The sequence below is a fragment of the Vitis vinifera genome, chromosome 6, assembly GCF_030704535.1.
Source record: "Vitis vinifera cultivar Pinot Noir 40024 chromosome 6, ASM3070453v1".
In the NCBI taxonomy this organism is placed as follows: Eukaryota; Viridiplantae; Streptophyta; class Magnoliopsida; order Vitales; family Vitaceae; genus Vitis; species Vitis vinifera.
Genome location: NC_081810.1, coordinates 5,239,317 through 5,266,790, shown reverse-complemented (window position 1 = coordinate 5,266,790; position 27,474 = coordinate 5,239,317). Strand labels below are relative to the sequence as shown.

The 27,474-nt window shown below is 32.9% G+C and overlaps 4 protein-coding genes across 4 annotated transcripts; 1 reads left to right on the top strand and 3 right to left on the bottom strand.

The window, feature by feature from the left end:
- Positions 1-97: 97 nt before the first annotated feature.
- On the bottom strand, positions 98-4,952 carry LOC100246819 (actin-depolymerizing factor 2). The gene is made up of 3 exons (XM_002284256.5): positions 4,642-4,952; positions 525-790; positions 98-447 (listed from the first exon to the last, which is right to left on the bottom strand). The coding sequence occupies exons 1-3, from the start codon at positions 4,642-4,644 to the stop codon at positions 297-299; spliced, it is 420 nt and encodes a 139-aa protein (XP_002284292.1). The 5' UTR covers positions 4,645-4,952; the 3' UTR covers positions 98-296.
- Positions 4,953-10,172: 5,220 nt separating this feature from the next.
- Positions 10,173-11,332, top strand: LOC100241700 (histone H2A). Its single transcript, XM_002284269.5, has 2 exons — positions 10,173-10,476; positions 10,909-11,332. Exons 1-2 carry the CDS (start codon positions 10,267-10,269, stop codon positions 11,146-11,148), a joined length of 450 nt encoding a protein of 149 aa, XP_002284305.1. The 5' UTR covers positions 10,173-10,266; the 3' UTR covers positions 11,149-11,332.
- Positions 11,333-15,791: 4,459 nt separating this feature from the next.
- LOC100263981 (small RNA-binding protein 11, chloroplastic) lies at positions 15,792-18,231 on the bottom strand. The gene is made up of 4 exons (XM_002284287.4): positions 18,026-18,231; positions 17,845-17,913; positions 17,634-17,740; positions 15,792-16,097 (listed from the first exon to the last, which is right to left on the bottom strand). Exons 1-4 carry the CDS (start codon positions 18,114-18,116, stop codon positions 16,026-16,028), a joined length of 339 nt encoding a protein of 112 aa, XP_002284323.1. The 5' UTR covers positions 18,117-18,231; the 3' UTR covers positions 15,792-16,025.
- Positions 18,232-25,048: 6,817 nt separating this feature from the next.
- Positions 25,049-27,344, bottom strand: LOC104879619 (protein yippee-like At3g55890). Its single transcript, XM_010653149.3, has 5 exons — positions 26,971-27,344; positions 26,133-26,167; positions 25,932-26,025; positions 25,663-25,700; positions 25,049-25,565 (listed from the first exon to the last, which is right to left on the bottom strand). The coding sequence occupies exons 1-5, from the start codon at positions 27,076-27,078 to the stop codon at positions 25,397-25,399; spliced, it is 444 nt and encodes a 147-aa protein (XP_010651451.1). The 5' UTR covers positions 27,079-27,344; the 3' UTR covers positions 25,049-25,396.
- Between the last annotated feature and the right edge of the window lie 130 nt (positions 27,345-27,474).

The window sequence follows — 27,474 nt, the reverse complement described above, 5'->3', positions numbered from 1 at the left end:
TCCATTTTCAAAGTCATCAAAAACCAAAAGGTACTGTGTATCCCCAGACAATGATACACATGTACTTGTAGACATATCCTTAAGCAGACACCCATAATTTCCACACAGCCAAATTATAAAATATAAATGAAAACAGTGAATTGTTCTAGATGAAGAAAATACTGTAAGGTAACTTGGACAACAAACCAATATCATAGTTCAGTCAGCTTCACTGCCCCACAAACTATTAACATCTCACTTAAAAGTAAAGCAGAGAGAATGGAGGAACTCCCCGTTGCAGCATAGGAGACTTGTATTTAGCTGGCACGGCTTCTAATAACATCAAGACCCATCTCAGTTGGATCAGTTGCTTGCAGCTCTACTTGGATACCATCTAGTTCTCTCTTGAACCTGTCCTTGGAGCTTGCATAAATCATCTTGCTTCTCACCCTCGATGTATCAGGCGACCTTTATAAGCAGTAAAATAACACATAAACAACAGTAATTAGATTACAGAGCTTATAAGAAGAGTGAAATACTTTTACCATGCAATGAAAAAGATCTTGCTCTTCTGGCAATTCTCTTCTGTCACAAAGTCAAAATCATAAACAGCATATCGGCACTCATCAGCAGGAAGGCTTGCTGTAAAGTCCTCGTAGCTTTGAGTTGGCTCACCAACCTTTTCCACAACAACCTGCTTTTGCTTCTCCTCAATTTTATACACTATGAAGCGGTAAGTTCTTTTTGCCTTCAACTCCAAAAACTTTAGTTTGCAGTCATCATGCACAGCCATACCTGACGCCGCATTAGCCTATGCATAGGACAAAAATGAAAATATGTATTAAAGATGATACTAAAAACAGAGAAATTTCTTTGAACCCACAGAACTGGAGCAAACTATGACCCCCCAAAGGTTTCTAAAAGTAACACAAATCTGCTAACCAATTCCAGATAAAACTGACTTACCTCAGGTTTTTTATTTTTTATTTTTAATATATATCAAAATTTACCCCAAAATACTTATTCAGCGAGGAGGAATCCAAAGGTTGATTTATAGGCAATGTTTCTTCATTTGTGGTATCATTTGCACTATGAAGCATGTATTATGGCTCATAAGAAATAGATCAGAGCTGAATCCTCACTAATTACTCTCCTCCCACCAATACTTGCATGCACGTGCATGAAACACCAGTACAAAAGGTTAATTCTGAGGTGAATTTGGTGTGGGTGTTTTTCACAGGATCTTTATGCAAAGATCCTCAGTCCAAGTAGTGAAACCTTTCAAACCCAAATGTCAAACCCCCCTTTAATATAGACACGCAATGAATTGCTCTAGGGCACCGGCCCTCAATTATATCGATAAATACCATAAAAATACCTCCTTTAGGCACTTTTAATACATGTTTTTCCATTTTCCCATTAAAAAAGAAAAGAAAAGAAAATACCATCTTGGAAATTATCATGTTACTGTATAACCAACTATTTGCTCTTGTTAGAACTTGCCCAATTTCTTAATAAAACGTAACGAGAATGAAATAATTTGTGGAGTTCCTACACATCCACTGTCCTTTACATTGCATATGAATTAATTTATATAATATTTTTCAAAAGGTCATCAAAGTTAGGGCATTTTTTTAAATTTCAAATAAGCTCAAACGCAATGAAAAACACTATGCATAATATGCTATAGTCTACAAGTATGCTTGCATCAGGTCAATGTTTTAAAACCCAATTGACTAAGGAATGGATCAACAACTACAAAGAGTCCAACTTAAATCCTACACAATCAAGATGACAGGGACAACAGGCAACCCAGTCAAAACAGACCATGCATTTTTGCACATTTGCAGAAAAGGGAAACTGATGGATGATTATTTCAATGTGCACCTCCTGAAATTGAACTGAAGAACATGTTACTCAAAACAGGCATTTTGCACTTTTGCAGAAGAGGGGAACTGACGGAAGGTTCTTTTGATGTGCTACTCCAGGAATTAGAATGAAGAACATGAAATTCTTAGTAATTTTGTTTTACATTAATTTCAAACTCAGTTACACGTTGCCAGCAATGAGTTATAATGACCAAGAAGGATTCGATCTCCTAAAAAGATAAGAACCTTTATATTCCCTGGCTCTGACTCAATTTTACCCAAAATCAACTGTGATTTACATGCTATTTAAAAAAGTCCTATTTTTTTCATAGTTTTGAAGGACAGAAAGGAGATAGAAAATTTAACTAAAGACAACAAACCCCAAGAACAGTTTGGATACTGGTTTTGCTAGGAATTGAAAAGATAAGGACACCCCTCATCAAAGCACTATAAACCCAAATCCCTAAACACACACACCCAAAAAAAAAAGAAAAATGAGAGAAAAGTTTGGTCAAAGCTAAATTTTTTTCTTCTCCTACTTAAACCATATGAAGTAATACTTTCAAGAGTTTTCGTACAATCCATAACTCCTGGCTTTCCTTTTTGGCTTGAGAATACAACTTTTGTCATTATTTGTCCCTGTCATTTTTTTAGAACATGGTGTCATATGGTAGTACCTCCCCCTAAGAGTTAACAATGCATAAATAAAGTGGATTTCAGTGTACCAAAGAGTATATCTGGATATATGGGGCCATAGGCCCACATATAAGCACAAGTAAGCAGACTGATCTGGTCATGAACCACCAAGTATGTGGTAGACCATTAAGTTTGTTCATGATAAAGTCAAACCACCAACAAGAATTAGGAAGAAAATAGATAAATAAATTAGAATTGATACATTTGAGATGATGCATTCTCTTCATTGACAAAACTAGGTCAAATGTAAAAACACCAATAACTAATAAACTAGAAATATTTCTTCTTTCAGAAGCAACATGAGTGTAGACTAAGTATAAGTAGCTAAAATAGATTGTCAAAACAAATAGCAGCAAGCTAAATTCTTCCTTGCCTACATCTTATACCTGAAATCATAAGGAAGCTGAGAGAGACTAATACTGTCATCCAAAGCCAGCATGCAGCAGGCCCAACCAAAAATAATGGCAAAGGAATGAAAGTTGATGAATACAAGCAAAACATAGCAAAAGGACAGATATCCCAAGTGGCTCTACACTAAATTACTTAGTTGAAAAGTGGAAATTATATTGCAAATATAATATGACAATACCTTAAACAATCATCTGTACTCATTCAGAGAAATTTGTGGCAGCAACTGAAGAAGATACACTCACATTCCTTGAATGCCTTAAAAATGTATATAAAATCACTCTCAAAACATTTTGGCAAATCTATTGCCTGTGTCCAACCATGAAGTCTGGTTGTAAATAATACATATCTTATTACGAGTACAACATATAAAACATGAAGCATACTAGGCATGTTTTTCCCACATTCCCCAAACAATTAAAAATCTTAAAATTCAATATTCTTATTTCTTTAATATTCCTGTATTTTTCCAGCAATCAAACGCTGAATGACTAATTTTGTATCACATAGAGCAACAAAGCGGCCCCCTTTAAAAGAGTAAATCAGAGCTAAAAATCAAATGAAATCCCAATGGAACACAAATCCCATCAACTAATACAAAAAATCAGACTTGCATAAGCTCATCCACCACAGGGATGGCAACGGGACGGGTTTTTCAGGTACCCGCCCTTAATAGGACGGGGTTTAAATTTAATAAACGGGTTTGGGACGGATATGAAATTTTTTTTAACCCGGGGCGGGTTCGGGTATTGCCCTATCTTGTCCCGCCCCGCCCCGTTTACATATAAAATTAATTTTAAAATTAAATTAATTTAAAATTTTATTTTACTATTTTTAATATATAGATAATAATAAAAATTTTAATAAAATAAGTTATAAAAAATATAATAATTTTATTATTTATAAAATATATTTATTTTAATGTAATTAAAAAAAAAAAAAGCAAATCGGGCGGGGCGGGGTGGGTTTGGGAATTTCCCATACCCGCCCCGCCCGGTTTAATTTTTTAAACGGGACGGGGATGGGAATTGTGTTTGATAAACAGGGCAGGGTTGGGATGGGGGTGACCCATCCTGAACCCGCCCCATTGCCATTCCTATCCACCACAAAGACAATCAAAGTAACCAAATTTGATTATAATTCATCTTACACCATTCAAATCTCTTATAAATAAACAAAAAACTAAAAATCTAAAGACAAATAATGGATCAATCTGAATCTGAAAAGCAAGACAGTAATGGCAGAGCCCTTGCTCGCTCATCACTGATCTCCCTTTTGGTTGCCAAGAAAATGTAGGAAAAAGTACTCCGCCTAATCCAAATATTAGGCTTAGTCAATGGTGAGTTTCTCAAACAGAAACACTAAAACTTTACAATTTTTTTTTCCATTTTCTCAGCAACCAAACGGAGAGCGAACCCTTAAACTCAGTCTAACAAATCAAAAGATCATCCAAATGTTAGTCACCATCACAACAGATACTCAGAGATCCACCATCCGCAATTAGGGCGAATCGACATCGGAAAAGAACCAAGAAGAAAGAGTAAAGTAAATATATCCTCAGAGTCACAGATCACATACCAAAGACCAGAAATAGATATAATTCAATGAAAATCTAATAAATCATGAAAAACAATCCATCAAAATAAAACCTAACAAAGAGAAGTCGTACGGTCAAAACCTAAGAACTCACCATGGTTTCTAGGAAACGATCGGAGATGATCGAGGGGGTTCACAGAAATGGCAAAGAGAAAATCTAGGGCAGATGATATAAGGGAAATATCTGAATATATTTATCTCTATATATATTGATGAAATAATAAAATAGAGACTGCGCGTATTGGGGAGAGATGTCTCAGAGAATAGAGGAATCGTCTTTCTCCGTATAAATTGGCCCTAGCCATTAGGCGGTCACCACGTGTTGATAATCAAGCGTGGCGACAATGGAAGGTAGGGCCATCCAATAGTAGTTGACACGCGTCCTACGTGTTGAGTCTCGGGTTTGCACACTTGTGGTGGTCATGCACCCGATGCGGCAACAAGTGCCATTGAAATATTAATAAAATATTAATGATTAAAAATTTCATGATAATATTAATAAATAATAAAAGAGGCAATGTCATTAAAACTTTTCTAATAATTGTTTAATATTTTTATAAATGATTATATGCATTAGGGGATAAAAATAAAATATTTATTTCAAAATGACATAATATAACAAAATTGCGATATTTAGCTTAATATAAAGTAATTATCTAATTATAGAGTGTTACAAAAATTTATAAGAACTGTAATTGAATGATGATGTAGTGGATGTTGAATTTGGGTGAGATCAAATTTAATGCATGGGTTATCTCATAAAATGGACTTGTATTAAGGTGATTATGATGATTAGACAGTCGATTTTGAATGTATAATTCATACGAACTTAGAATATTAATAGTATGAAATAAGGGTAGTTAATTAACAAAAACATTCAAGTGGGGGAGGAATTGTGTGATTAAAAACTTTATGAAATTAGTGAATAAAATAATAAACAAGCAATTATTGAAACACGTAAATAAATAATAGACTGAGAATTCGGTTATCTTGCATATATCCATTCTTTTTTATCTATTTATTGAGTGAGGGTTTCACTAATCAAGGCTCCAAACCAAGCATATTCAACCCTATGAATTTGAATTCATGGCTCTATATATGCACTAAATTTCATCTTCACCAACTTGAAGTTTCAAAGCCCCAAATTTGAATAAAGATGAGAGATTTTAACACGCTCTATCATAGTACAAGTCAATACAAAAGAAGTAATTAGAATGATATCAAATGGGTGGACTAAAAAAATTGCTAATGAAAGATTTAATGCACTTGAATGGAGAAACTTTGGAGAGAGTAAATGAAAAATAATTTAATGTGAGTGTTCTTTTTTGTTTAATAAATGCAAGGGAACTCTCTAATTTATAGAAAAACATTTTGGGCACCAAAAACTAGGAATGACAATTGGATGTTTCGAGTACTTTCCGTACCACGCCCTTAATAGGAAGAGCTTGAGATAAAGATAAATGAGTTTAGGACAGACTTGAAAAGTTTTTAATAACCTGAGTCGGGTTCAGAGCATGTTTGAGTATGACTTTGTTTCACCTTGTCCCGATTATATATAATTTTAAATAAAAATTAGTTTAGTTGATTTTTTTTTTCAACTTTTTAAGCATAAATAAAATATTATTTTTTTCATAAAAAAATCAATTATAATATTTATAATATTTTTTTATTTATAAATTATATTTATTTATAATAAATTTTAAAAAATTAAAAATCAAAAAATTGAAAAAGTTGAAAAAAATTAAACTAGGTAGGACTATACCCGCCCTACCCTATTTAATTTTTTTATGGGTGGGGATGAGAATAGATATAAATAAATGGGATGAGGTTGGGATGAGGGTGACACGTCTTAAACCTGCCTTGTTGTCATCCTTACTAAAAATCGAGCAAAAAGCCTTAATCGATTAAATTCCGATTAGGTAATTGTTGGAGCATTTAATACTTTGTAGGTGACCATTAATGTTTTTAAGGCTCGATTGGGCTTCAATCAACCAAATAATAATTATTGGAAGAAGATGTAAATATGAGGGCTTACTTGTGAGTTTTTTATTGTTTTTTTTTTATGGTGTGCTATAAATACGTACTTAATGGAGGGTGATGCACAAGTGGAGCATGACATTAAAGTGGATATTTTTTTGGGTCCCAATCCACCTCTAATAGGATATGTTCGGGATAATGATAAACGAATTAAGGCCAAGTTTGTGTGTATGTGTGATGTGTGTTTTTATTTTTTTACACGGTTAGGTTCAGGTATTACTTTGTTCCACTTTACCTTGATTTATATGTAATTAAATAAAAATAATTTTTTTTTTTCATTTACTCTTTGTTGATGCATATAAAATAAATAAAACTATTTCTCAAAAAATAAATAATAAAAAATTACAAATTTATATTTTAGATATATTTAGAAATTTAAAACTTAAAATAAATTGTTCCTATACCACCTCATTGTTGTTGTTATTGTTATTATTATTATTATTATTTGAGATGTGAAGAATACATGTAAATAATAGGAATAGGTTGCAAATGGGGTTTTCATATAAAAAAAGACTACTTACAAGGCCATTGATTAGTCCAAGGAGAGACATTTGTCCAAAGGCTTTCATCAATGACCTGGTATTGATAATCATGATGCTTTTAGCATCATCATAAATCCAACCATAATTAGATTTATATTAGGTGTAACGCTCTCATGCGATTAACTTTTTCATCAAGTTAATGTCAACAATGTCTTCCTTTTTAACCACTTGAAGGGAAATGTGTTTATGACTTAATTGTTAGGCTTCGTTAATTTCAATCATGTGTGTAAGTTGAAAAAAGCTCTATGAGCTTGGTATGGAAAGAATGTGTTTTTTCCACAAATTTTGTTAACTTTCAACTTGATACAACTTTTTTCATCTACAATAATGATGTTTTTATCCTTTACCTCATTGTTTATGCAAATGATACTGTTCTGATAGGTAATATAGCTCAAGTTCTTAGCAAGTTTGTTCAACAATTTACTAATTGATTTTCTATCAAAAATATTAAGACCTTTTTTTGTATTTTCTTGGTGTTGAAATTTACTTCTTTTTTTTTTTTAAAAAAAAAGGTATATCCATGATATTTTACACTTGTTTCAAGCTAAGGAAGTCTATACCCTTTTCCAGTGAATCAAGTTCTTTCTCTTAATGATGACTAATCGTTCATGAATGTTACCAAGTATAGACAAGTTGTTGAGGGCTTACATCATCTTTCTCTTACTCAATATTGCCTTTATTATTAATAAGTTCTCACAATTTATGCATAAAACCGACCATAGGAGGACATTGGACTGTTGTTAAGTGGATACTTCACCATTTGCATGATATGGTTGATCATGGGCTTTTTCTTTCATGAAGCCTTTTTTGTCTCTTCATGCCTTATCCAATATAGGGTTGCCCAACAATTCTTATGATCATGCTTCTACAAGTGCATATATGGGGCACAATCCCATCTCATGGAGTTACAAGAAGTAGTTGTCTCTAGCCCAATCATCCATAGGACTTAGCATTGAGCCATTCCTTCCACTATTTCTAAGATATTGTATAGGGATGACAATGAGAAAGGCTTCGGATGGATTATCTTTATACTTATTGTATCTTATTTATTTATATCAATTCCATTCTGTAGGGACCCCACCCTCTGAGAACACGTGACACGCATCTTGCAGTGACACGTGACACGCATCTTACAGTGACAAATGGCACGCATTGTCATCCGGGTCACCCTCATCCGGACCTTCCTATAAAGCACACATGGCGCACCTTTTATATCCGGACTGCCTCAAGGAAGAGCAAACAACGCTTACAAAGCATAGACATCCGAACGACTTCCATAAATGCGTCCGCTCCACAATACATCCGGATAACCAACATAGGCTATCCGGATATAATTGTCCGGATCATTGACTAAAGTAAAGTGAGTCTTACATGCTATCACAACAACCAGCCATGACCCACGTCCCATCACCTGCAGAGTGAAAGGACGGGTTGAGGTGACAACAAGTCACTTCCCACGATCATTCTACATGATCACTTCCCACGATCTCTGATAGCCGCATCACCTACCACAGTTTCTGACAGCCGCCCGTAGAGTGGTGATGACCCTGCTGCCATCTAAATATTATCATGATAACATAAAATATTTCCCTACCATTAATGAGAGGAACAATATTCCTGGCACTATATATAAACCTTCATACGAAGAGGAAGGTAATCGCTTGATACCTAGTAAAAAAGTCAACTGATTTATATCTCCCTCTCTAACCATGACTAACAAAACCATTGGAGGGTGCGTCCGGACACCCTGTCCGGACGCCTTTTGCAGGTATAACGATTGAATCAAGAACCTATTTTGGTTGAGATCGCGCATCCATCCATTTGGCAACTACGTGGAACACCAGGAGCGCGAGGTATCAACACATTCCTCGCAAAAAAAAAAAAGGAAATTAAACAGAGTGAGTGGAGGAAATTCTCATACCCATCCTGTTTCATCTTATTTAATTATTTTATTTTATTTTAAAATTTTATTAAACATAATATGAATGTCTAAAATATAAATATTATAAGTATTTATAATTTATTTTTATAAAAAATGATATTTTGTATATGTTTAAAAAGTTGAAAAATAAAAAAATCAACTAAAATAATTTTTATTTAGCATTTTATATAATTAGGGCGAGACAAAGTTATACTCGAATCCATCTCAATCTTTAAAAAATTTCTCATATCTTACCCTATACTCGCTTATCTTTATATCAAACTTGTCTAATTAGGGGTAGGGTGGAGGTACTTGAAAAAACTCATTTTATTGTCATCCTTACTATTTTGGATAAAACATTTTTCATCATGAACTTGAAATTTCCTTGCGATCTTAATTAGTTATTTGTTGTGTTGACATTGAAATTACTTATCAGTTTAATAGTTTCATATTTTCCTTTTATATAAAACACATTGCAATTTATTTTCATGATAAGGTTTAAAGCAATTAGCCTCAAGTTTTACATATGTTTTTGTCAAATCAACTTGTGGGTACCCTCACCAAACTTCTATTTTGATAGGGTCTTCGACATGTTTGAGCTACAATTGGTATCACTAATGCACCACCACATTGAGAGGTGGCATAACAAGGATAAAGTTGTCTAATTTTAGTATTTTACTCTTTATATTCTTAGGAATTTTTGTAAATATTTAATTTTCATATTCTTAGGAAATTCTATAAATATCATTTGTGAATTATTTTATTGATTTTAAGAAATTTATTTATTTTTTGTAATTTGTATATGATATAACTATATATGTAAAGTCATAATCAACTCAATTGAAAAATTGACTTACTGCATTAAAAGAAAAAAAAAGGAAAAAAGAAAAGAAGTGATAGGAGGTGGTGAAATAGAAGCGGGAAAAAAGTTAAAGCTGTGGCGCCCGCTGCTTAAGAAAGGGTCATAATTTAAATTCATACTCGCTCGTCATTGGTCCATTTTGAAGTACAAGGATCGCGGTTTGAATCATCCTCAACCGTCGATTAAATTAAATCCAACGACTTCCGTCAATGGTTCGTCAAACCAGGTGCGGCCAAGACTACTATAAAAAAATGTGCCACCACGTCCTCAGCCATTCAGACCGTTTTCTCCGATAACTTCAGATCCATTATTCCCGATCACACTCATCGCCGCCGCCGAAGTCTGAAACTGTGAGAAATGGAGTCTACCGGAAAAGTTAAGAAGGGGGCCGGTGGAAGGAAGGGTGGTGGTCCCAAGAAGAAGCCAGTGTCTCGGTCCGTTAAGGCCGGTTTGCAGTTCCCGGTCGGAAGGATTGGCCGTTACCTGAAGAAGGGCCGGTACTCCCAGCGTGTAGGGACTGGTGCTCCAGTGTACTTGGCTGCCGTGCTTGAGTACCTGGCTGCAGAAGTATTACTCTATCTTACTCTTTTTTCAGTTTTTATGTTCAGATCTGTGTTTAGGGTTTTGGTTGGGACCTTTCTTGCTTTGGTCTGTGGTTAGGGTTTCGTTTGAAGGAACCTGTTTTTTTTGGGTTGGTGGATTGAATTCGTTGAAGAATTTAATTTTGGAACATAGATTTTCTGCTATTCGCGACCCGGATGGCAAGGCACTGACCTCGGCAGATCCCAGCGTAGTGACTTTAGCTGGCTGGGCTGAGCCAAGCTTTTTATTGCTTTCTAAATCCAAAAAACAAGAAGGATTTTCTCAGCAACCGAACAAGAACAAAATCTTTTTATAGTTGAGAAAAAAGCGGACTGAATTTTCAGCTATTTTTACTACTTTATTTTATCCAATCTGAGCTCATTCGGTGTTAATGCTTACTGGGATGAATGAAAACAGGTGCTAGAGTTGGCTGGAAATGCAGCTCGGGACAATAAGAAGAACAGGATCATTCCAAGGCACGTTCTATTGGCAGTAAGAAACGACGAGGAACTAGGAAAGCTGCTCTCTGGAGTGACCATTGCTCATGGAGGCGTTCTCCCCAACATCAACCCAGTACTCTTGCCAAAGAAGACAGACAAGGCTACCAAAGAGCCCAAGTCACCTTCCAAGGCCACTAAGTCTCCCAAGAAGGCTTAACCATTGCAGCTACGCCCTTTTCCATTTGTATGTAATGTGGGTTTAGAAGTCCTCTTCTTTCTTTTGTTCATGTTTAGGGAGGAGTCAGGAATTGAAAACATTGTACTTCTTGAAACTCTTAATGTTATTTCTTTTAGGATTTTCTCTTTGAATCAATGGATGAAACCCCTAGTTTTGCCCAAAAGCTTCAAGACCCTTCTCTTTGACGCCATTATCTTTTCGTATGGTGAGTGTTGTCATGGGGAGATTGGTTTGTGAGACGAGTGTGCTTTATGAGTGGAAGAGATGGTAGTAGGCTTCTGAATTTTATTCTGTGCTTTTGCAAGTTGGTCTTATGTGGGAGGCAGGAAGCTTTTTCTTTCACAAGCAATTCCCGTTCCCACATGTTTGATTCAATATTCCTTCAACCTTTTTCAAAAAGTATTATGAGTTTTTCAGGATATTTTTGTGCATGGGCCTCTTCAGACTGTCGCATGTATTTTCTGGGCATTTTGCCAATGGCGGAAGCCGGAGGGAAATTCAAGTTTATGATCCTGGGAGAGGTGTTGAACTTGGGTCTATATAGAGAGCGGCTTTTCACACTGTTGCAAGATTTTGAATTGTGTGGTTTGGACTTTGGAGCCAAAATACAGGAATTTGAACATGCATGCTTGTTTGAAAATAAAATTGCCAACTATTCACACCAGTAAACGAGATGTTAGGCATGGACTTCATATGGGAAGTAGGAGGATCATTATAATAAAAACAAGAACAAAACTAATCTAAGAAAAACCGAAAGTTCATACAAATGTTAAAAATGAGAATTTTGATTTTAGTCTTTACACTCGATGAGAGACGAGATAGACACGGGAATTAATAGGAAATGCTTACTCCAATCTGCAAATTATTGAAGGCAAAACGAGAATGCGCTTTCGGTTCGTTTCTTGGAGAATCCAATGTATATTGTTTTGCTCTTTGATGACTCATCAAATAGTCTTTGTTCAATCTAATTGTTTCTATGATCATGGATAAGGGTATGGGATATACATCAAATTAACTATGATTTAATTAAAACACTTAGGTTATCTTTGGTTCTCGAAAAATCTAAAGGAAAATATAAGAGAGAAAATATAAAAAAAATAAAAGAAAATAAAAATAAAATATAGATTAAAAGTCGATAAATTATTTTTATTTATTATTTCAAATTTATCTTATTTATTTTAACTCATTAATATAAAAATTAAATAATTTAAATATACATAAGATTTTAATTATATTTAATTTTCTTTTATGTTTTTTTATAAGACAAGTAAATATGAAAAAACTATTTTTCTTTATTTTTTTTATTAGTATTTTTTGAGAACCAAACACAACCTATTATAATTAAGGAATTTTATCCTTTTGATAAGTAATCACATAGTTACGTTTATTATTTGTTATCAGTCCCATTATGATATAATGATGGGAAGTATCGATTACATTTCTAATGAAAAATATTTTTATTATAATAATAATAATAATTGTCTATTCTAAGTAATTTTATATGTTTTATAAGTCTTTTCAATAAGTAATTCCACCATATAATTAATCGTCAAATTAATCATGATGTAACGGTGGAAAATGGGAAAACATCAATTACATTTTGAAGGAAAATTATTTTTGGTTATAACGTTAGTATTAAGCAACTTTATCCATTTTATAAGCCTTTTCAAATAAGTAATCCCATCACTATTTATATAGTTTATTATCCAACTAATCACGATGATCGGAAAACATCGATTATATTTTTAATAAAAGAATTTCATTATAAAAATAATAAGTATTGTCCGTTTTAACATTTATGAACAATTATTTGTTAACATCTTTATCGAAGAGTGATTTGTTATGGAGATAGTGTGTGATATTGTCCAATATGCCACCGTGGAATACACGTGGAGGGAATGGTGGAAATTATGTCATCACCAAAATTGAATCTTAATGCATTAACATAATTAATGAGAGCATCTCTCCATGTGACTCTGAGTACTATATTGAAATATGTAGCATTATAAGGGCTAATATTTTAATTTAGACACAGCGAATATATCCACACCATTATGTCCACCTCTTTATTAGTTGTAAAAGCAATGATATGATTTCCACCATAATTGAATGCCTCTATAAACCAGTGCCAAATAGTGATATACCGTTAAAATATTTGCCTACATGATTCCATGATGATCGTTGCAACTGAATCAAAAGAACGCACCAACTTGAGGAAAGACAGGCAAAATTTCAGATTTCTGGCCGTTGAAACTAATTTTGTGAACCCCAATGAGGCACCTTACCATCTAAGTACAATGTTCATATGAGAAAATGCCTTTCTGTTTTCTCCTCGACCAAACAACATGTTCCCTGGGTATATGAAAAATCAATGTTTAGGAACATGGAAACTGACAAAAATGTTCTCACAACCCTCATTCAGTTTTCAGGCAATGGACTATAAAAATCCAAGTATACAACCAGCACTGAGGCTCTTAAGAGTGTTTTCACCAATAATGAAGGAAGATCGCCGGGCCTCCTAATCCCACATAAGAAGTCATAAGAGTTTTTCTTTTTTCCTTTTTCTTTTTGGTCAAAGAAAACAATTTAAAAGAAAACCTTGTTACCGTTTATTATCGATACCATTCCTACGGATCAAGAGTTGTTACCTAAATAAGTGGGAATCATGTTTCTTTTAACAACTGTAAAGAAAAAAAAAAACCTTTCTTGCTCATGTCTGTAGAAAAAAAAACTCAAGAAGGAAAAGTCAGAAAACCAAAGAGGAGCTTTGAAATCAATTGTTTATAGAGGAATATTTTTGAATAGTTTTGACAACCATAGTACATTAAGACCATAAGTAGCCCGATGTGCTTAACTAACCATACGATTTGCACCAAACCTAACATTGCTTATGCAATACAGAGATTGAGTCGGTAAACCTAGAGTACTAAAGTACTTGAGAGACACTATTGAATATGGTCTGTCCTATAGAGGATTTCCTAATGTATAAGAAGGGTATGGTGATGTCAATGAGATCTTAGATTTAGGCAAGATAAAATCTACTTAGTTTACTACGGAGGCCATGTTTATTGCCTTAAAGAAGACAAGTTTTGAGATAAAATGATTTAGAAACTGCTTAGTCAGTATCCCTTTATGGATGAGACCATTATTATCTATGTCTGTACATTGTGATATTTAAGCTATAATAGCGAAACTAAAAGTAAGATTCATAATGGTAAGAACAAACATATGTGCCTAAGGCAAAAATTGTGTGACAATTGCTTGAGACAAGGATCATATCTTCATTTTGTGAGTTTGGAGTTGAATTTGGTTGATCATTTGACAAAACTACCAAACATAAAGTTAGTGGAAGAAACATTGAAGGAGACGAAACTTATGTCTAATATAAAGTCATAAGGGATGACGACCTAACCTACATGAATGGAAATCCCAAGAAGTAAGGTAAGAACAAGTCTCGTATTGACTATGTTGTACACCATTAACTATTTATATATGAGTTTATCCCTATGATGTATATGTGGTGCATATTCTACAATGGTTACACCTATAAAAAGAAATATATTCTACAATGGTCAAGGGTGAGTACATACTCTTACTGAATACCATATACCTTATGAGTGGTGTGCCATGTAGGACACACTTGATGGATTCACCTAAATAAGAGTGGAAGTGGGGTCGTTTCCTATGAGAATTTAGGTAAGTTCTCTAGAGCTCTCACAAATATCAAGGTAGGACACATGACTTATTCTTGCCAACTCCCTTACACAAAAATGAGTAGAGAAAAAGGTGTGGATGGTGATTCTCTAATCCATAATAAGAATCTTTAGTTCATTGAAAATTTATTTTCACCAAAATTTTATGGTTCACAACTCTTCATCCTAATGCTAATTTATGGCCTAAAGGCACTAATTTTGATGCATTGAATTCTTGTTTTTGTCCTATCTTATCATGCTTCTTTTGTATCAGTCAACTTATGCGATCCATGGAGGATTGCATAAAGGTTGCTGAGTTTCCTAATCTTACATAGGAAGTGGATAACAGTTTTTTTTTTTTGCCTGAAAATAAAAAACAATTAAAAAAAACCTTCATGTAGTCGTTTGATGCTGATACCATTCTTAAAGATTAAAAGTTATTTCCTAAATAAATGGGAAACCTGTTGCTTCCTAAGTAGATAGGAAACTTTTTCTCATTAAAAAAGACACAATTAGGAAAAGTCAGAAAACTAGAGGAAAACATCAGAAAACCAGTCCTGCAATCAACTGTTTCTGAAGGAAAACTTTTGAGTAGCTATATCATTGCTTGTGGTTGGAGTGTACCATCACAAGCAATAGGTTGTTGTAACCTGGAGGTAGACTTTCGTTGTTGACCCTGCTACATCGAGATACTATCTTAAAGGGGGCAAAATCTACTTTTCAGGGCAGTGATTACACACGTTAACTGATCTTGCTAAGTTTTAGTCTTTATATTTCAATTTTGGTTTCATTCTTTGTGCAGATTTTGGTTTCCTACATTATTATTCCTATTTGCTTATTTAGTAGGGTAGCCTTGGTTCACAGATAATTTTCAAACAACTATATTCTAACAAATAAATCATTCTTGCAGATAAACCTTGTTAACAACAATGAACATAAAAATGATCATATCATTCCTCAAGAACTCCAAAAGATAAAATTATGAAAGTGAGTGAACAATGTAAGAAGGGAATAGGCAAGCTACTCTGAGTTTATCATACACATGTGCTACCAATGACAGTAAAGAAAGTAAGTTATGTTCTTGAAAACCTATAATTCCATTGCCATTGGATGTTAGTATTTGTGACAGTGATTCATAAATAGACCAATAAAATCAGCTTGATTTCAGCAGGTAGCATCCTCTCCCGGTCTTGTAGTCTTTGCGATTTCCACAAAAATCAGCCTTCCTCTTACAATCTATCACAAAGCATTAACAGGAGATTTGTATTAAGAGAATTTTAGATGATCTAGCAAAATAATAGTTCACAACAATCAAATAAATACCAAAAATAGAAATATCTATATTCACACATTTATTCAAATAACCTACGAGTGAGAAAATCTCATACTGTGCATTTCTGAATACAAAACCGATGAGATTAATTCAGAGAAACAAGCTAAATTCAGCTATCAGAAGAAAACGAGCTTTGATTTTGGAAGATCAGAAAACAGGCATAAATCAGATCCATGACTAAGAAAAACATCTTTCTCAGTCATCTCATCTCAAGCTAGTGATAAGTCATATATAGGCAAAGTTCTGATCAGGCCAAAGAATTGCTTCAGTCTGATGGTTTTTAATCAGGTTGGCTCTGGCATCTGACTCACATATTAGGAAGTTTATTCCATAGTAAAACCATCCAGCCAATTAGAAAGCACTTAACAACATTAAGAGTGTGTTTGATAGTGATTTTAGAAAGTGTTTCTACCTTTTCTAGTACTTAAAAGATAAAAATTTTTAAGTGTTATAAAAGTTAGAAACACTTTCTAAAATCACTACTAAACGCACTTTAAGAGTTTGTTTGACAGTGATTTATAAAGCATTTCTACTCCTAATGCTTGAAAGATAAAACAATTTTAAGTGTTAAAAGGGTTAAAAACACATTTTAGAAGCATTACCAAACGGACTCTAAAATTGTTTTAGAAAAGGTTACTTTAAATTGCTTTAAAATTCAATATCCAAGAACCTAACCCAAATGTAAATCCTTGACAAACTAGTTGGATGGGGTTACCCTTGGAAGAACATTAAACTGAACCCACTTATTTTAGGCAGGTTAAGAGTACAAAATTACCAGGGCTTTTTTCTCCAACCATCACAACAATTATTCACATTCAAATAATTTCAAAGGTTTTCAAAACTTATGAACATGTACCTTCCGAATTAGAGAAGCATGAGGAAGATATATCATATGAGGACGGAAAAACCATTGCTTATCAGGAACAAGCATCATGAAAGAAAACATTCCTCTTCATGGGAAATATCAGTTAAGGGTCACTCAATGGGTAGGAATAAATTTAGCACCGTCATCAGTTAGAAGTAAAGAGACCTTGGGCAATTACAACCTATTACAAAACAAGTACTGCCAGAAGTATTGAAAGAAAATGTAATCATTTATCATATTCTTTTATTTTAGTGCTAAAATACAATGTTCTCATGAACTGCCGACTAGTATAACATCATATCGTCACCATATCACTCAAATCAATATGAATCATCAAGGCAACTCTTACACATGTTGTCAGAATTCAAACAATTGACAGTCATAGCATGTATATTTTAGTGATTATAAGATGAGAAGTAATATTGATCTAGTTTCTTTCATTTGGAGGATTGTCTTTGGGTTTATTTAAGATATAAAAGATTTGTTGATGTAGAATTAATTTCGTCATAATCCAATTTGGAAAGGTTTCAATCTGAACAAGTTGAGGATCATAGTATAGAGTGAGGGAGAGTACCCTGCCATTCATGGCCTTCAATGCCTTCTCTGCATCAACCTCTGACTCAAATTTTACAAAACCAAACCCTTTTGGCCTTTGGGTTTTTGGGTCTTTAATTAACCTAGCTATACAGGAAAAAAGCAACCCCATAATCATGATTTCAACAAAATGAACATCGATTTCATTATCAACAAAAATAAAAAATAAAAATCAAATTAACACAAAATACCTTGTGTGACTACACCAAACGGTGAAAACATCTCTATCAATTCTTCATTTGTGGTGTAACCTGATAATCCTACATAGAACAGCAAAGCTTTTCATGTGACCCATGGTTTGTTTTTCACTCGACAATATGAGGCGAAATATATGGAGAAGAAATTAGGGTTTTTAAAGAGAACAATACATACTGGTGACAAAGATCTCAGAGCTGAATCTTCTAGCAGAAAACCATGGCTTCAACAGATTTCCCGCCGTTTTCATCATTGAAACAATAAACATCTCAATCCTAAATGGTATGGATATGGATTTATGAAATTTTCTGCCCCCGCTCACTCAGTTCCTCTACACGCGCGAGCACCTCGTCTATCTTTTTCTGTTTTTTATTTTTAAATTTTTAGCCAAGAAAGAAAATGAAGTGAAAAGAATAGAGTGTAAAAAAAATTGTTTTTTCATACACTCATATCACAACAAAAAATACAAAATAGATCCTGAAGCTCGAAAAATATAAATTTCAATAACTATCATAAAATATTTAGTATTGGTTAAAGGTTTTTTAATGATATAAATATTATCTTTAATTAATTAAGGTATTATCTTCGAGTATAAAACATGAATTATTTTTATATGAGTATATGAAAACTCATTTTTTTTAAGGATTAGAATTATAGGGTTTTTGAGTGATAAGAAGACAGAGAGAATGAGTGATATAATATCACATATTTATTATGGATTTGAAAAAAAAAATGATATGAGTAAAGCACAAAAAGGAGTTGAGAACTTGAAATAGAAGTTTTTTTTTTGCCGAGTAATTAATTTAATTAAACTGGTGGTGATAGGACGAAATTTAGTGAATTAAATTTTAATTATTTTTTATTTGGTTGACCAATTTTGTTTTAATACAGTTTGCCCAATTTTCTCAAATGTCATCTTCAATTTCTTTTTTAAAATTGAAATTTAATAAAAATTAATTGGTGGGAAAAAGGTGTGATGTGAGAGTCATAAATGTAATTGAATTCTTTTAATAAAAATAATTTTACTAATTAGTAGAAGTTCTAATTTATAAACCTTATTATAGAATAATAAAAACATATTTGATAATAATTTTAAGAAATATTTAAAAATATTTTCTAAAATTATAGTCAATACCCTATGAAATAGAAAATATAACCGAGTTCATTCAATACAATAAATTTATTTTGGTTAATTGGGATTGAAGGACTAACGAACTCCCAACCTTATTCCAAAAGTGGAAAATATGAGGCTTCTACCGTTGACTTGGGATTCAATTAAATCATTTTCTCAAGGCCCAATTAGGCATTAATTTATCTTCACCTTTTTTTGTTTGCAGATTTCAGAAAAATACCGGGATCCAAACACACCCCACACAAGCTAATTAGAAAAAAAAAGGTTGCATACCCCAAAAAAAGTCATTTTATTTCTCAACATAAAAATTCTCACTCAAATACACTACTTCCACTCTAGTTTTCATGGGGTCATGGCAATGTCAGGGGTTTAGCCCAATCATATGGTGGTGGCGTCCACCATCTCAGTACCATTCCAGAGTTTTAGTTCAGCCCTGCACGAAGATAATAATTGATACCATTAAACAAGTAGAAATTAATTCCGAAACTATGGAAGTATAAGAAACTTACGGGACTAATACTATTTGATTTATGGTCTCAATTGGGATGGAGTTGAAATGAAGCTGCACGGAAACATAAAAAAAAGGTTGGAACTTAGAAGTATAGAAAAATGAAAATTATTGAGGAGTGGAAAAATGAAGGAAAGCCTACGAATTTCCATCCCAATAGGTTGTTGCACGTGACACAATTTATGTCAGCTGCAACCACCATGTCCTGGCTTAGAGCTGCAACTTCAGTCGATGGCCCTCCGATTACCACATTTTTTCTGCACACCCACATATTTAATTCACACTCCCAAGTCAAAATTAAAAAAAAAAAAAAAGGAAAATGCGTTGAATCAAAATAATAAGAAACTCACATTTCATCAAAATGGTGAATTTTGATGCCGGGATCATCAGGTGAAGTAAAGCTCTGTCCCAAGATGAAAATAACAATTAGACAAGAATATGATACAAAACATTATAATAATAAAATGGGTCTGAGTTCATGATTCATATTAGTACACCCCTTCAACGACAAAATCGACTCTAGCAGTCCAGACAATTTTTCTCTTTGTGCAATCCTTTTTATCAGTGATGTGAAATTAAATGGAGGAAGAGGAAGAGGAAGAGGATTACTGCAGCAAGCTTGTCCCTATGTGCAATGCCCGTGCCACAGGAGCCACAGCAGAAGAACATGGTCTCTGAGTTTCGTTCAAACTCAACAACAAAGATTCTTCCCATTGATTTTGAGCGGCGATAGTAGCCCCAACTCTGATTCATTATTTAAAGGGAGATTGGACTAGGGTAACCGTACCATCACATTTTTTTTGTCCTCGGAGGGCTGCACCACATCATGGGTCAGGCCACATTTTCATGTGTCGGGCCAGCTTGGGTGGGGTAAGGGGTCCCACAGAAAATATACCTCGCCAGGTGTGATTTTCATGGACCTTTGCAGGTAAGAACAACTTTTTTATAAGTAGATGGAGACGTGCATATTTGCACTTAAATTAAGAAGCAAACGTTTACTGTGTGAAGTGAAAGTTGACTCTGTGTCTACGTAGAAAGAAGATTTATGTTGTCTATTTGATGCGCTAATATTTCTAGTTATACAAGATTTTCAAAATCAGTTTTTAGAGCAGTTCCTTTTTGTAAAGGCTGAATAATTCATTGCTGATAATGACATACTGTTTTGATTAGGAAGAGAAGCAGCTTCAAACATTTGCCCTCTGCTGCTCCTGCACTCAAACTGCACGCAGAGTTTTCATAAACATATTTACATGAGGAAATCAAAAGAAGACATTATGGAAAGCAACAAAGTTTGTGCTGAACCCAGAAATGTTTGGCTGATTTAATTCAGTTCCAGAAAATGCACTAAAAGATCAGAGGGCAGAGTCAAGATTCAGGCTCTTATGGTCTCATATATATGAATCATTCTTGGACAAATAACATTTTTTTTTAACGTAATAATCGTCATCTCATTTCTTGAGAATTAGAAAAAGAAAATCAAAGAGGTGTGTAAAGCATGTAAGAAAGGAATCTGCAAGTTGAATTGCCTTGATACTGGATTTATCTGTGAGTTGGTTTGTGATTGAGCAAAATATTGAACTCGAGTAATGATATCATAACATAGTCGAGGTGAATATGTTTTGATTGAGCTGTTGATTCAACACTAAATTAAAAATTCTTAGAACTAACAATGCTCTTGAATACAAACATTTTCACTTTCAACACTTTGTTGAGTCAAGGGGTATTATTTAGCATACATCGCTTTAGGAAAATAATATTGTTAGAAGAAGAAATGATTTTTATTCTTGTACCTACTTGCACCTTAATATTTGATATAAGTGTGCCAAAAATCCTTTTGGGGATGAATTCTTACAACAACTTTTCTACAAAATAGAATAGCTTTTTAATTTCCTTATGACAAATCTCTATCTTAGATGTTACTCTATGATCAAGAACTTTTCCCTTTTCCTCTAAAAGGTTTTGGGAGTGTCTATTTTGTATACAATTTGAGTCCAAATCCCGACAAACTTGACCCCTTGGGCCCATAAATACATATTTCTTGGTTATTCTCAAACTTAAAAAAGGAATATTGAGTTTATAAAAACACTTTATAAACTCCAAGCTCTGTTCAATATTTATAGGGTTTGGTCCCATTTTCATTTTTTGGGTATGAAAAGTGCACCTGTTTTCAACAATTAATCAGTGATTAAAAATATGAATCAACTCATTTTTTATCAACTTCCTTTTGGTTTATTCACTTTCTCCATAAAGGTGGTGTGAATAACCCAAATGAAATGAACATTCTATAGCATTTGCTACATGTTTAAGTTAAACAAAAAAAATTGAAGGAATCAATCAATGAGGGTGATGTTATTAATTTTCGATATAGACCTTATAATAAGGCACAATGTACAAATGAACTTGACATCAAGTAACACATCAAGAAGTAACTAGAATGAAAAATGCTAAGAAATCAATATTCCTCTTATAAAGTATCTTCTCCACCCTCTGCTCTTCTCTACAACTTACAAGAACTCGCAAGATCATTCTGGCCTCACCCCTCGTACATATGCAAAGGCGTTCTTTCTTGGAAATTTTTAGACAGTAAAATGAGTAGAGAAGCAGAGGTTACTCTGGAGTAGCGGTCTTTGGAAAAGGCAATGTGAGCTTGGCATACTCTACAACAAGCGAAAGAATCTCAAGAATTTCGATCATAGTCAACAAGAAAAAGCCTCCCCATTGCAACTTTTCAAAAACCCAAGAGCTTGATTTGAAGCTTCAACTTTGAGAGAAAGTTGAAAAGCTATGGAATTCAAGTTTGAAGAGTATGAAGGAAAAAGAGAGTTGGAGTTGAAGAGAGTGTGAAAAGTAGTTTGGAGCTAGACTTTGGTCTGAGTAAAAAGAAAGAAGCCCACCTTTTCTCTTTTCTTTCTAGCCTATTTATGTTTCACTAATGATTGAATTTTAAAAAATATTTATAATTGTTTTTTTAGTCATTTTAATGATTCAAGTGTAATTTCAGTTGATGGGAAAAGATTGAATCAATGCTTACACCCCTATAAAAAATATTGGGATTTATCATATTCTTTGAGTACCCTGCTAATTAGGAAATGTCTGGTCCGGTAAAATCCCTACACACGTTGGAATCAAGTTTTGTTAGCTGAGGGCATTTCTAGTTCTTGCTCACCTGCTTTCTAATTGTTGATTAATTTGAAAACTAATTAATTTGTTATAACTCATAGAAATTAAAAACCAACTTGAAGAAATTATAGCTAGAGAAAGTTTCAAAAATAGTCATTTGAAACAATTTTTGAAAAGAATTCTATGATGTTTTGTGTAATAAAAGTTTGTTAGAAGTATTTTAGGTGTTTTAAAATATTTTTTATCTTTAGTACTTAACTTTGAATCATTTTTATATTTGTACAATTATTTTTTAAAATAATAAATAAAAAATAAGTGAAAACAATTAATATATGTGTTACACAATAACGAGAATAGGTAATAAAAAAAAGGAACACACGGATTTACGTGAAAAATACTAGACGGAGAAAACCAACGGTAAAGGAAAAGAAAATCCTTTATATCAAAAATTGGTACAAGAGTGAGAGTTGCGAGTAACTACAACAGAAACATAATTATCTTAACCCTAAAACTATATATATATATATTTATTTATTTATTTATTTATTTATTTATAGAAGAATATAAGAAACATAAATAAATTACATAAACTAGGAATTCATGGTAATGTTCTTGAATAATTTCTAGAATCTAAAGATTTTAATAAGTCAACTTAAGACACTTGATGGTTGAACCGCCAGTTTAACCGGTTCATTAACAGTCTAACTTAGCGAACTAGATCGGTTAGTCCGATTGGGTTTTTAAAACCATGGTTTTATGAATATTTTTTAAAAATAGTTTTCAATTTATTTTAGGAATAATTTTTTTTTTAAAAACTTAAATATGAAATATAAGTATTTCGACTTGTTGTCCATAAATCTATAAAAAAAAATTAAAAATTATTATTCATATTTTCAATTATTAATCAAAATATTCTACAAAAACCTATTGAAAATATCTAAAATTTATTTTTCAAAATAAATTTTCAAAAAATTGCCAAACATGTTTCTCAAGTTCGAAAACTATTTTAAAAAACAATATTCAAATAGGATGTTAGCTTCATTGGTCCCATTCACTTTACATGCAATAATTAATAGCATGGAAATTGAGCCATTTCATATTGTTTTTCCATAAATCAAGTAGAAGTGTAGAACATCAATTTTTAAGTATTTGAAAGAGGTAATTAATACAATGATTTGGAGTCATATGATTTTACAATGTGGTTCACAATAGAGTAGGTGATTTTATTAGTTTTGGACTTCGCATTGTATTGCAGAGCATGTTATTTGACAATTATTCAAAATATGGTGAAGTTGTTCTCACATGAATAATGAAACCCACTTTAGAAATCATTTTTTGCATCTTATTTACATAAAACAAACATTTAAAAAAAGTATAATACTAGAATATGGGTGATTACCCTTGGTCTTAGTCGATATGAATGATAATTCAACTAGTGAACTAAAATTCAAACAATAGTCAGTAAATTAGATAATGAAGATAGTAAGATGAATGTGAAATCTTTTTACTATACTTAATAAAAAGACTTAAGACATTCTTATAATAACACATGAAGACACTTCTACTATGAAATAGTCAAAAATTACAAAATTTGAAAGCATAAATAAGAAAAATGATAATATTGAATTCAATGATATTTTTAATTCTTGTTTTAATTTTTGAGAAAGAATTCCTAACTCTAAAACAGTTAGAAAAATATCAAGATATCTCTCCAAGAAATTTAAATTAAAGTGGCTACAATGGGGGAAAATATAAATGTGGACATGTTAAGAGTAGATTAAATCATGGGTGATCTTCATATCTATGACCTCGATTCTACCACTAAGAGGTCAGTCCAAACTTCCTTTATAGAAAAATTTAAGTCTCAAGATGAGAATAAACAAGAAAATTCAAAATTTTATGAAAATGCAAAAAGAAGCAAATACAAAAGATGTCTCAAAGGAAAAGAAAGAAATCTTTATCCATGAAAAAAAAAAATGTTTGGTTTATTCACTTTCTCTATGAAATTAAAATGCAAGTTAAATAAATAATAGAAACGTGTGAATAACACAAATAAAATGAAAATAATGTTGATGTACTTCACTATATTTAAGTGAAAAAAAAAATGAATTTGAACCAATAAATCATTGATACTAATGTTATTTTTTATCCAACTTTATAATAAGGCATAGTGTAGAAATGAACTTGACATCAATCAGGATTTTAAAAAATATATGTATTATTATTAAAAAAGGATTGCTTGAAAAATAAATACAAAAATATGTCACACTTTTGGCTATAATTATAATTCTCTCTCATTTAAAAAAAAATAAAAATAGAAATTGCTATACTTGTGCTAGCAGTCCCAATGATCATGTAAAAATTTTGAAAATATAAAACAAAGTCTAAATTTTTGTGGCATGAGGAGTAGTATTAAGGGAAATACATCCAGAGAGATGTGTAGAGGGAAAAATACCAAGTCATATTAATGTAACACCCCCAACCAATGCTGATTTGGCTGTAAGAAATACAGAAGAAATCGATATTCCCAAAACAAAACTGTTCTCCACCTCACTTCTTCCCTACAACTTACAAAACCGCACAAGATTATTCAATTCAATTCAATACGTTTGTACTATCTTTTCCTATGCTAATTCAATTACTAAAATTCCAGAAAAACCATGGAAAACAGAGTATCAAACTGCCAATTTGAATTCTGTTTCCTCACACTAAGCAACCAAAACAATGATCCCCACTTCATGAAGAAGGAAAAGAATTGAAGTAGTAGAGGAATACAAAATTTATAGGGTCAGTCGATGTCCACGTTATCATCTGGGCCTTGGTCATCCTCATCCTCCTCACCCTGATTCCCCTGATCCTCCTGATCATGATCCTCCTGATTCTCCTGATCTACCATTGGATCCAAAAGTGTGTCAGCATTCAGTAGCCTTGCTCCGTCCCAAAACAGAAGATGAGCCCTGCTCATGGATTCTTAAGTCAACACATAAGATTAAAAATAATACGAAGGCTTTTGTATTTATTATTTTCTCATTGCACTAATTTTGAACCACTTACAACTTAAGCAGAAAAGTTCCATTCGGCTCCGCAGAAATCTGGACAAAGTAGTATTCAGTTAGATTGTTTGGAAAGAATCTCCTCCTCTTCGTTTGACTGTTGAGAATTCTTTTGGTTTTTTTTTTTAAGAAGAGGAAAGAGCAATTTTAAGTTGTAATGTTTTTAAAAGCAAAATGAGAAGTTGGGTCAGGGAAATTTTGGATACTGGGCAACCTATGCTTTGAAAATAATACTTTCTTCTTCTTTTCTTTATCTAAGTATGTTCTTACAGATCTCCAGCCCAATGGCTTGTTGCATCTGACACAGTGGATATCTTCTACTTGGAAAAAACCTTCCATCCTAATATCAACTGCAACATTGACACTGCATCAAACACATGATTTTTTGTGGTTACCTATAGTCATCAATAAGCAACAAGAAATAGATTATTTTCTAGAGAAATTGGTGGTAATAATGTGATGAGGGCTTACACATTTGAGAACATGCCTTCCCTAAGCTGCTCCATCTACAAAATGAATTGGAAACAAAAGTGAGACCACAGGAATGCTGTCAATTTTTCCATTAAGAAAATCCACAAATCCAATGGGGTTTTTTTTTCCTTGTGTGTGTGTAATTCAATGTTTCTCTAGCTATTTGAAAATTTTAGAATCATCACCGGTTAGTCCTGCGAAAAAATTCTGACTTTTCTTGTAGGACTTTCAGCTCTGTTTGTATCTTGGAAATAACAAGGGGAAAAATAGAAAGAATATCAAGTTTTTTTGCTTGGTTGCAATGAAAAATACCAAGAAAACATTTTCTTTCCTTATAGTTTCCCCAGAACCAAACCCAGCCTTCAATATTTTCATGCTCATTTCCAAATTTTCTTGAACCATGCCCAGTTCTGAACTTGTACGTAATTCAATGTGTCTCTGTTACCATTCTCTGTTTTTTCATTTCCTTTGGAAAATGGTAACTTATGATTTATTTTCTGTTAAAAGAATCTCACTCCAACCCTATAATTATATTATCAAAAAAGGTTTCAGATAAAGAAAATCAGAAACACTCTTGATTTAGGGAAGAAAAATCTAATATCACTTTCAAGAACATCTTTCTTTCAAAGAACCAAGACACTATGTGATGTCATGTTTCAAAAGGCAACCCACCTCAAAAACAAAACAAGAAACATAAACTATGAATTCATGGCAATGTTCTCGAATAATTCCAAGAAATACAGCCTGAAAACCCTCAAGAATTTAAAAAATTTAGACGCAAAGGCATTCTTTCTTGGAAGTTTCTAGACAATAAAATGAGTAGAGAAGCAGAGGTTACTCGGGAAAAGCAGTCTTGGGATAAGGCAATGTGAGCTTGGCAAGTTCGACAGCAGTAGAAATTGACTTCAGGAGTTTGATCGAATTCAACAAGAAAAAGCCTCCCCATTGCAACTTTTCAAAAACTGAAGAGAGCTTTGTTTGAAGCTTCAACTTCAAGACAAAGTTGAAAAGCCTCGAATTCAAGGTCGGAGAGAACAGATGGAAGGAAAATGGTAGAAATCGAGTAGAGAGTTGGAGTTGAAGAAAGTGTGAAGGGCAGTTGAATGGGATTTTAAAGCAAGAAGGGAGGTCTCTTGGAGCTAAACTTTGGCCTGAGCTAACAGAAAGATGCCACCCTTTCTTTTTTCCTTGTCATCTATTCGTTTTTCACTAAATTTAATTATTTAAGAGTGTTATTTCAGTTCATGGAAAAAAGTAAAAAGTATAACCATGCTCTACTCCTACAACTTGGCTTACCAAAAAATAATTAGAAAAATAATAATAAAAAAAAATTGTTTAAGAC

Coding starts and splice junctions, on each gene's coding strand:
- LOC100263981 (XM_002284287.4), bottom strand. CDS start 18,116: ATGTTTATTGTTTCAATGATGAAAACGGCGGGAAATCTGTTGAAGCCA. Junction 17,914..18,025: donor CTCTGAGATCTTTGTCACCA/GTATGTATTGTT, acceptor TGTTCTATGTAG/GATTATCAGGTTACACCACA. Junction 17,741..17,844: donor GTTTGGTGTAGTCACACAAG/GTATTTTGTGTT, acceptor TTTCCTGTATAG/CTAGGTTAATTAAAGACCCA.
- LOC104879619 (XM_010653149.3), bottom strand. CDS start 27,078: ATGGGGAGGCTTTTTCTTGTTGAATTCGATCAAACTCCTGAAGTCAAT. Junction 26,026..26,132: donor GAAGGCATGTTCTCAAATGT/GTAAGCCCTCAT, acceptor TGTTTGATGCAG/TGTCAATGTTGCAGTTGATA. Junction 25,701..25,931: donor AGCCATTGGGCTGGAGATCT/GTAAGAACATAC, acceptor TACTTTGTCCAG/ATTTCTGCGGAGCCGAATGG.
- LOC100241700 (XM_002284269.5), top strand. CDS start 10,267: ATGGAGTCTACCGGAAAAGTTAAGAAGGGGGCCGGTGGAAGGAAGGGT. Junction 10,477..10,908: donor TTGAGTACCTGGCTGCAGAA/GTATTACTCTAT, acceptor GAATGAAAACAG/GTGCTAGAGTTGGCTGGAAA.
- LOC100246819 (XM_002284256.5), bottom strand. Junction 448..524: donor AAGATCTTTTTCATTGCATG/GTAAAAGTATTT, acceptor CTGCTTATAAAG/GTCGCCTGATACATCGAGGG.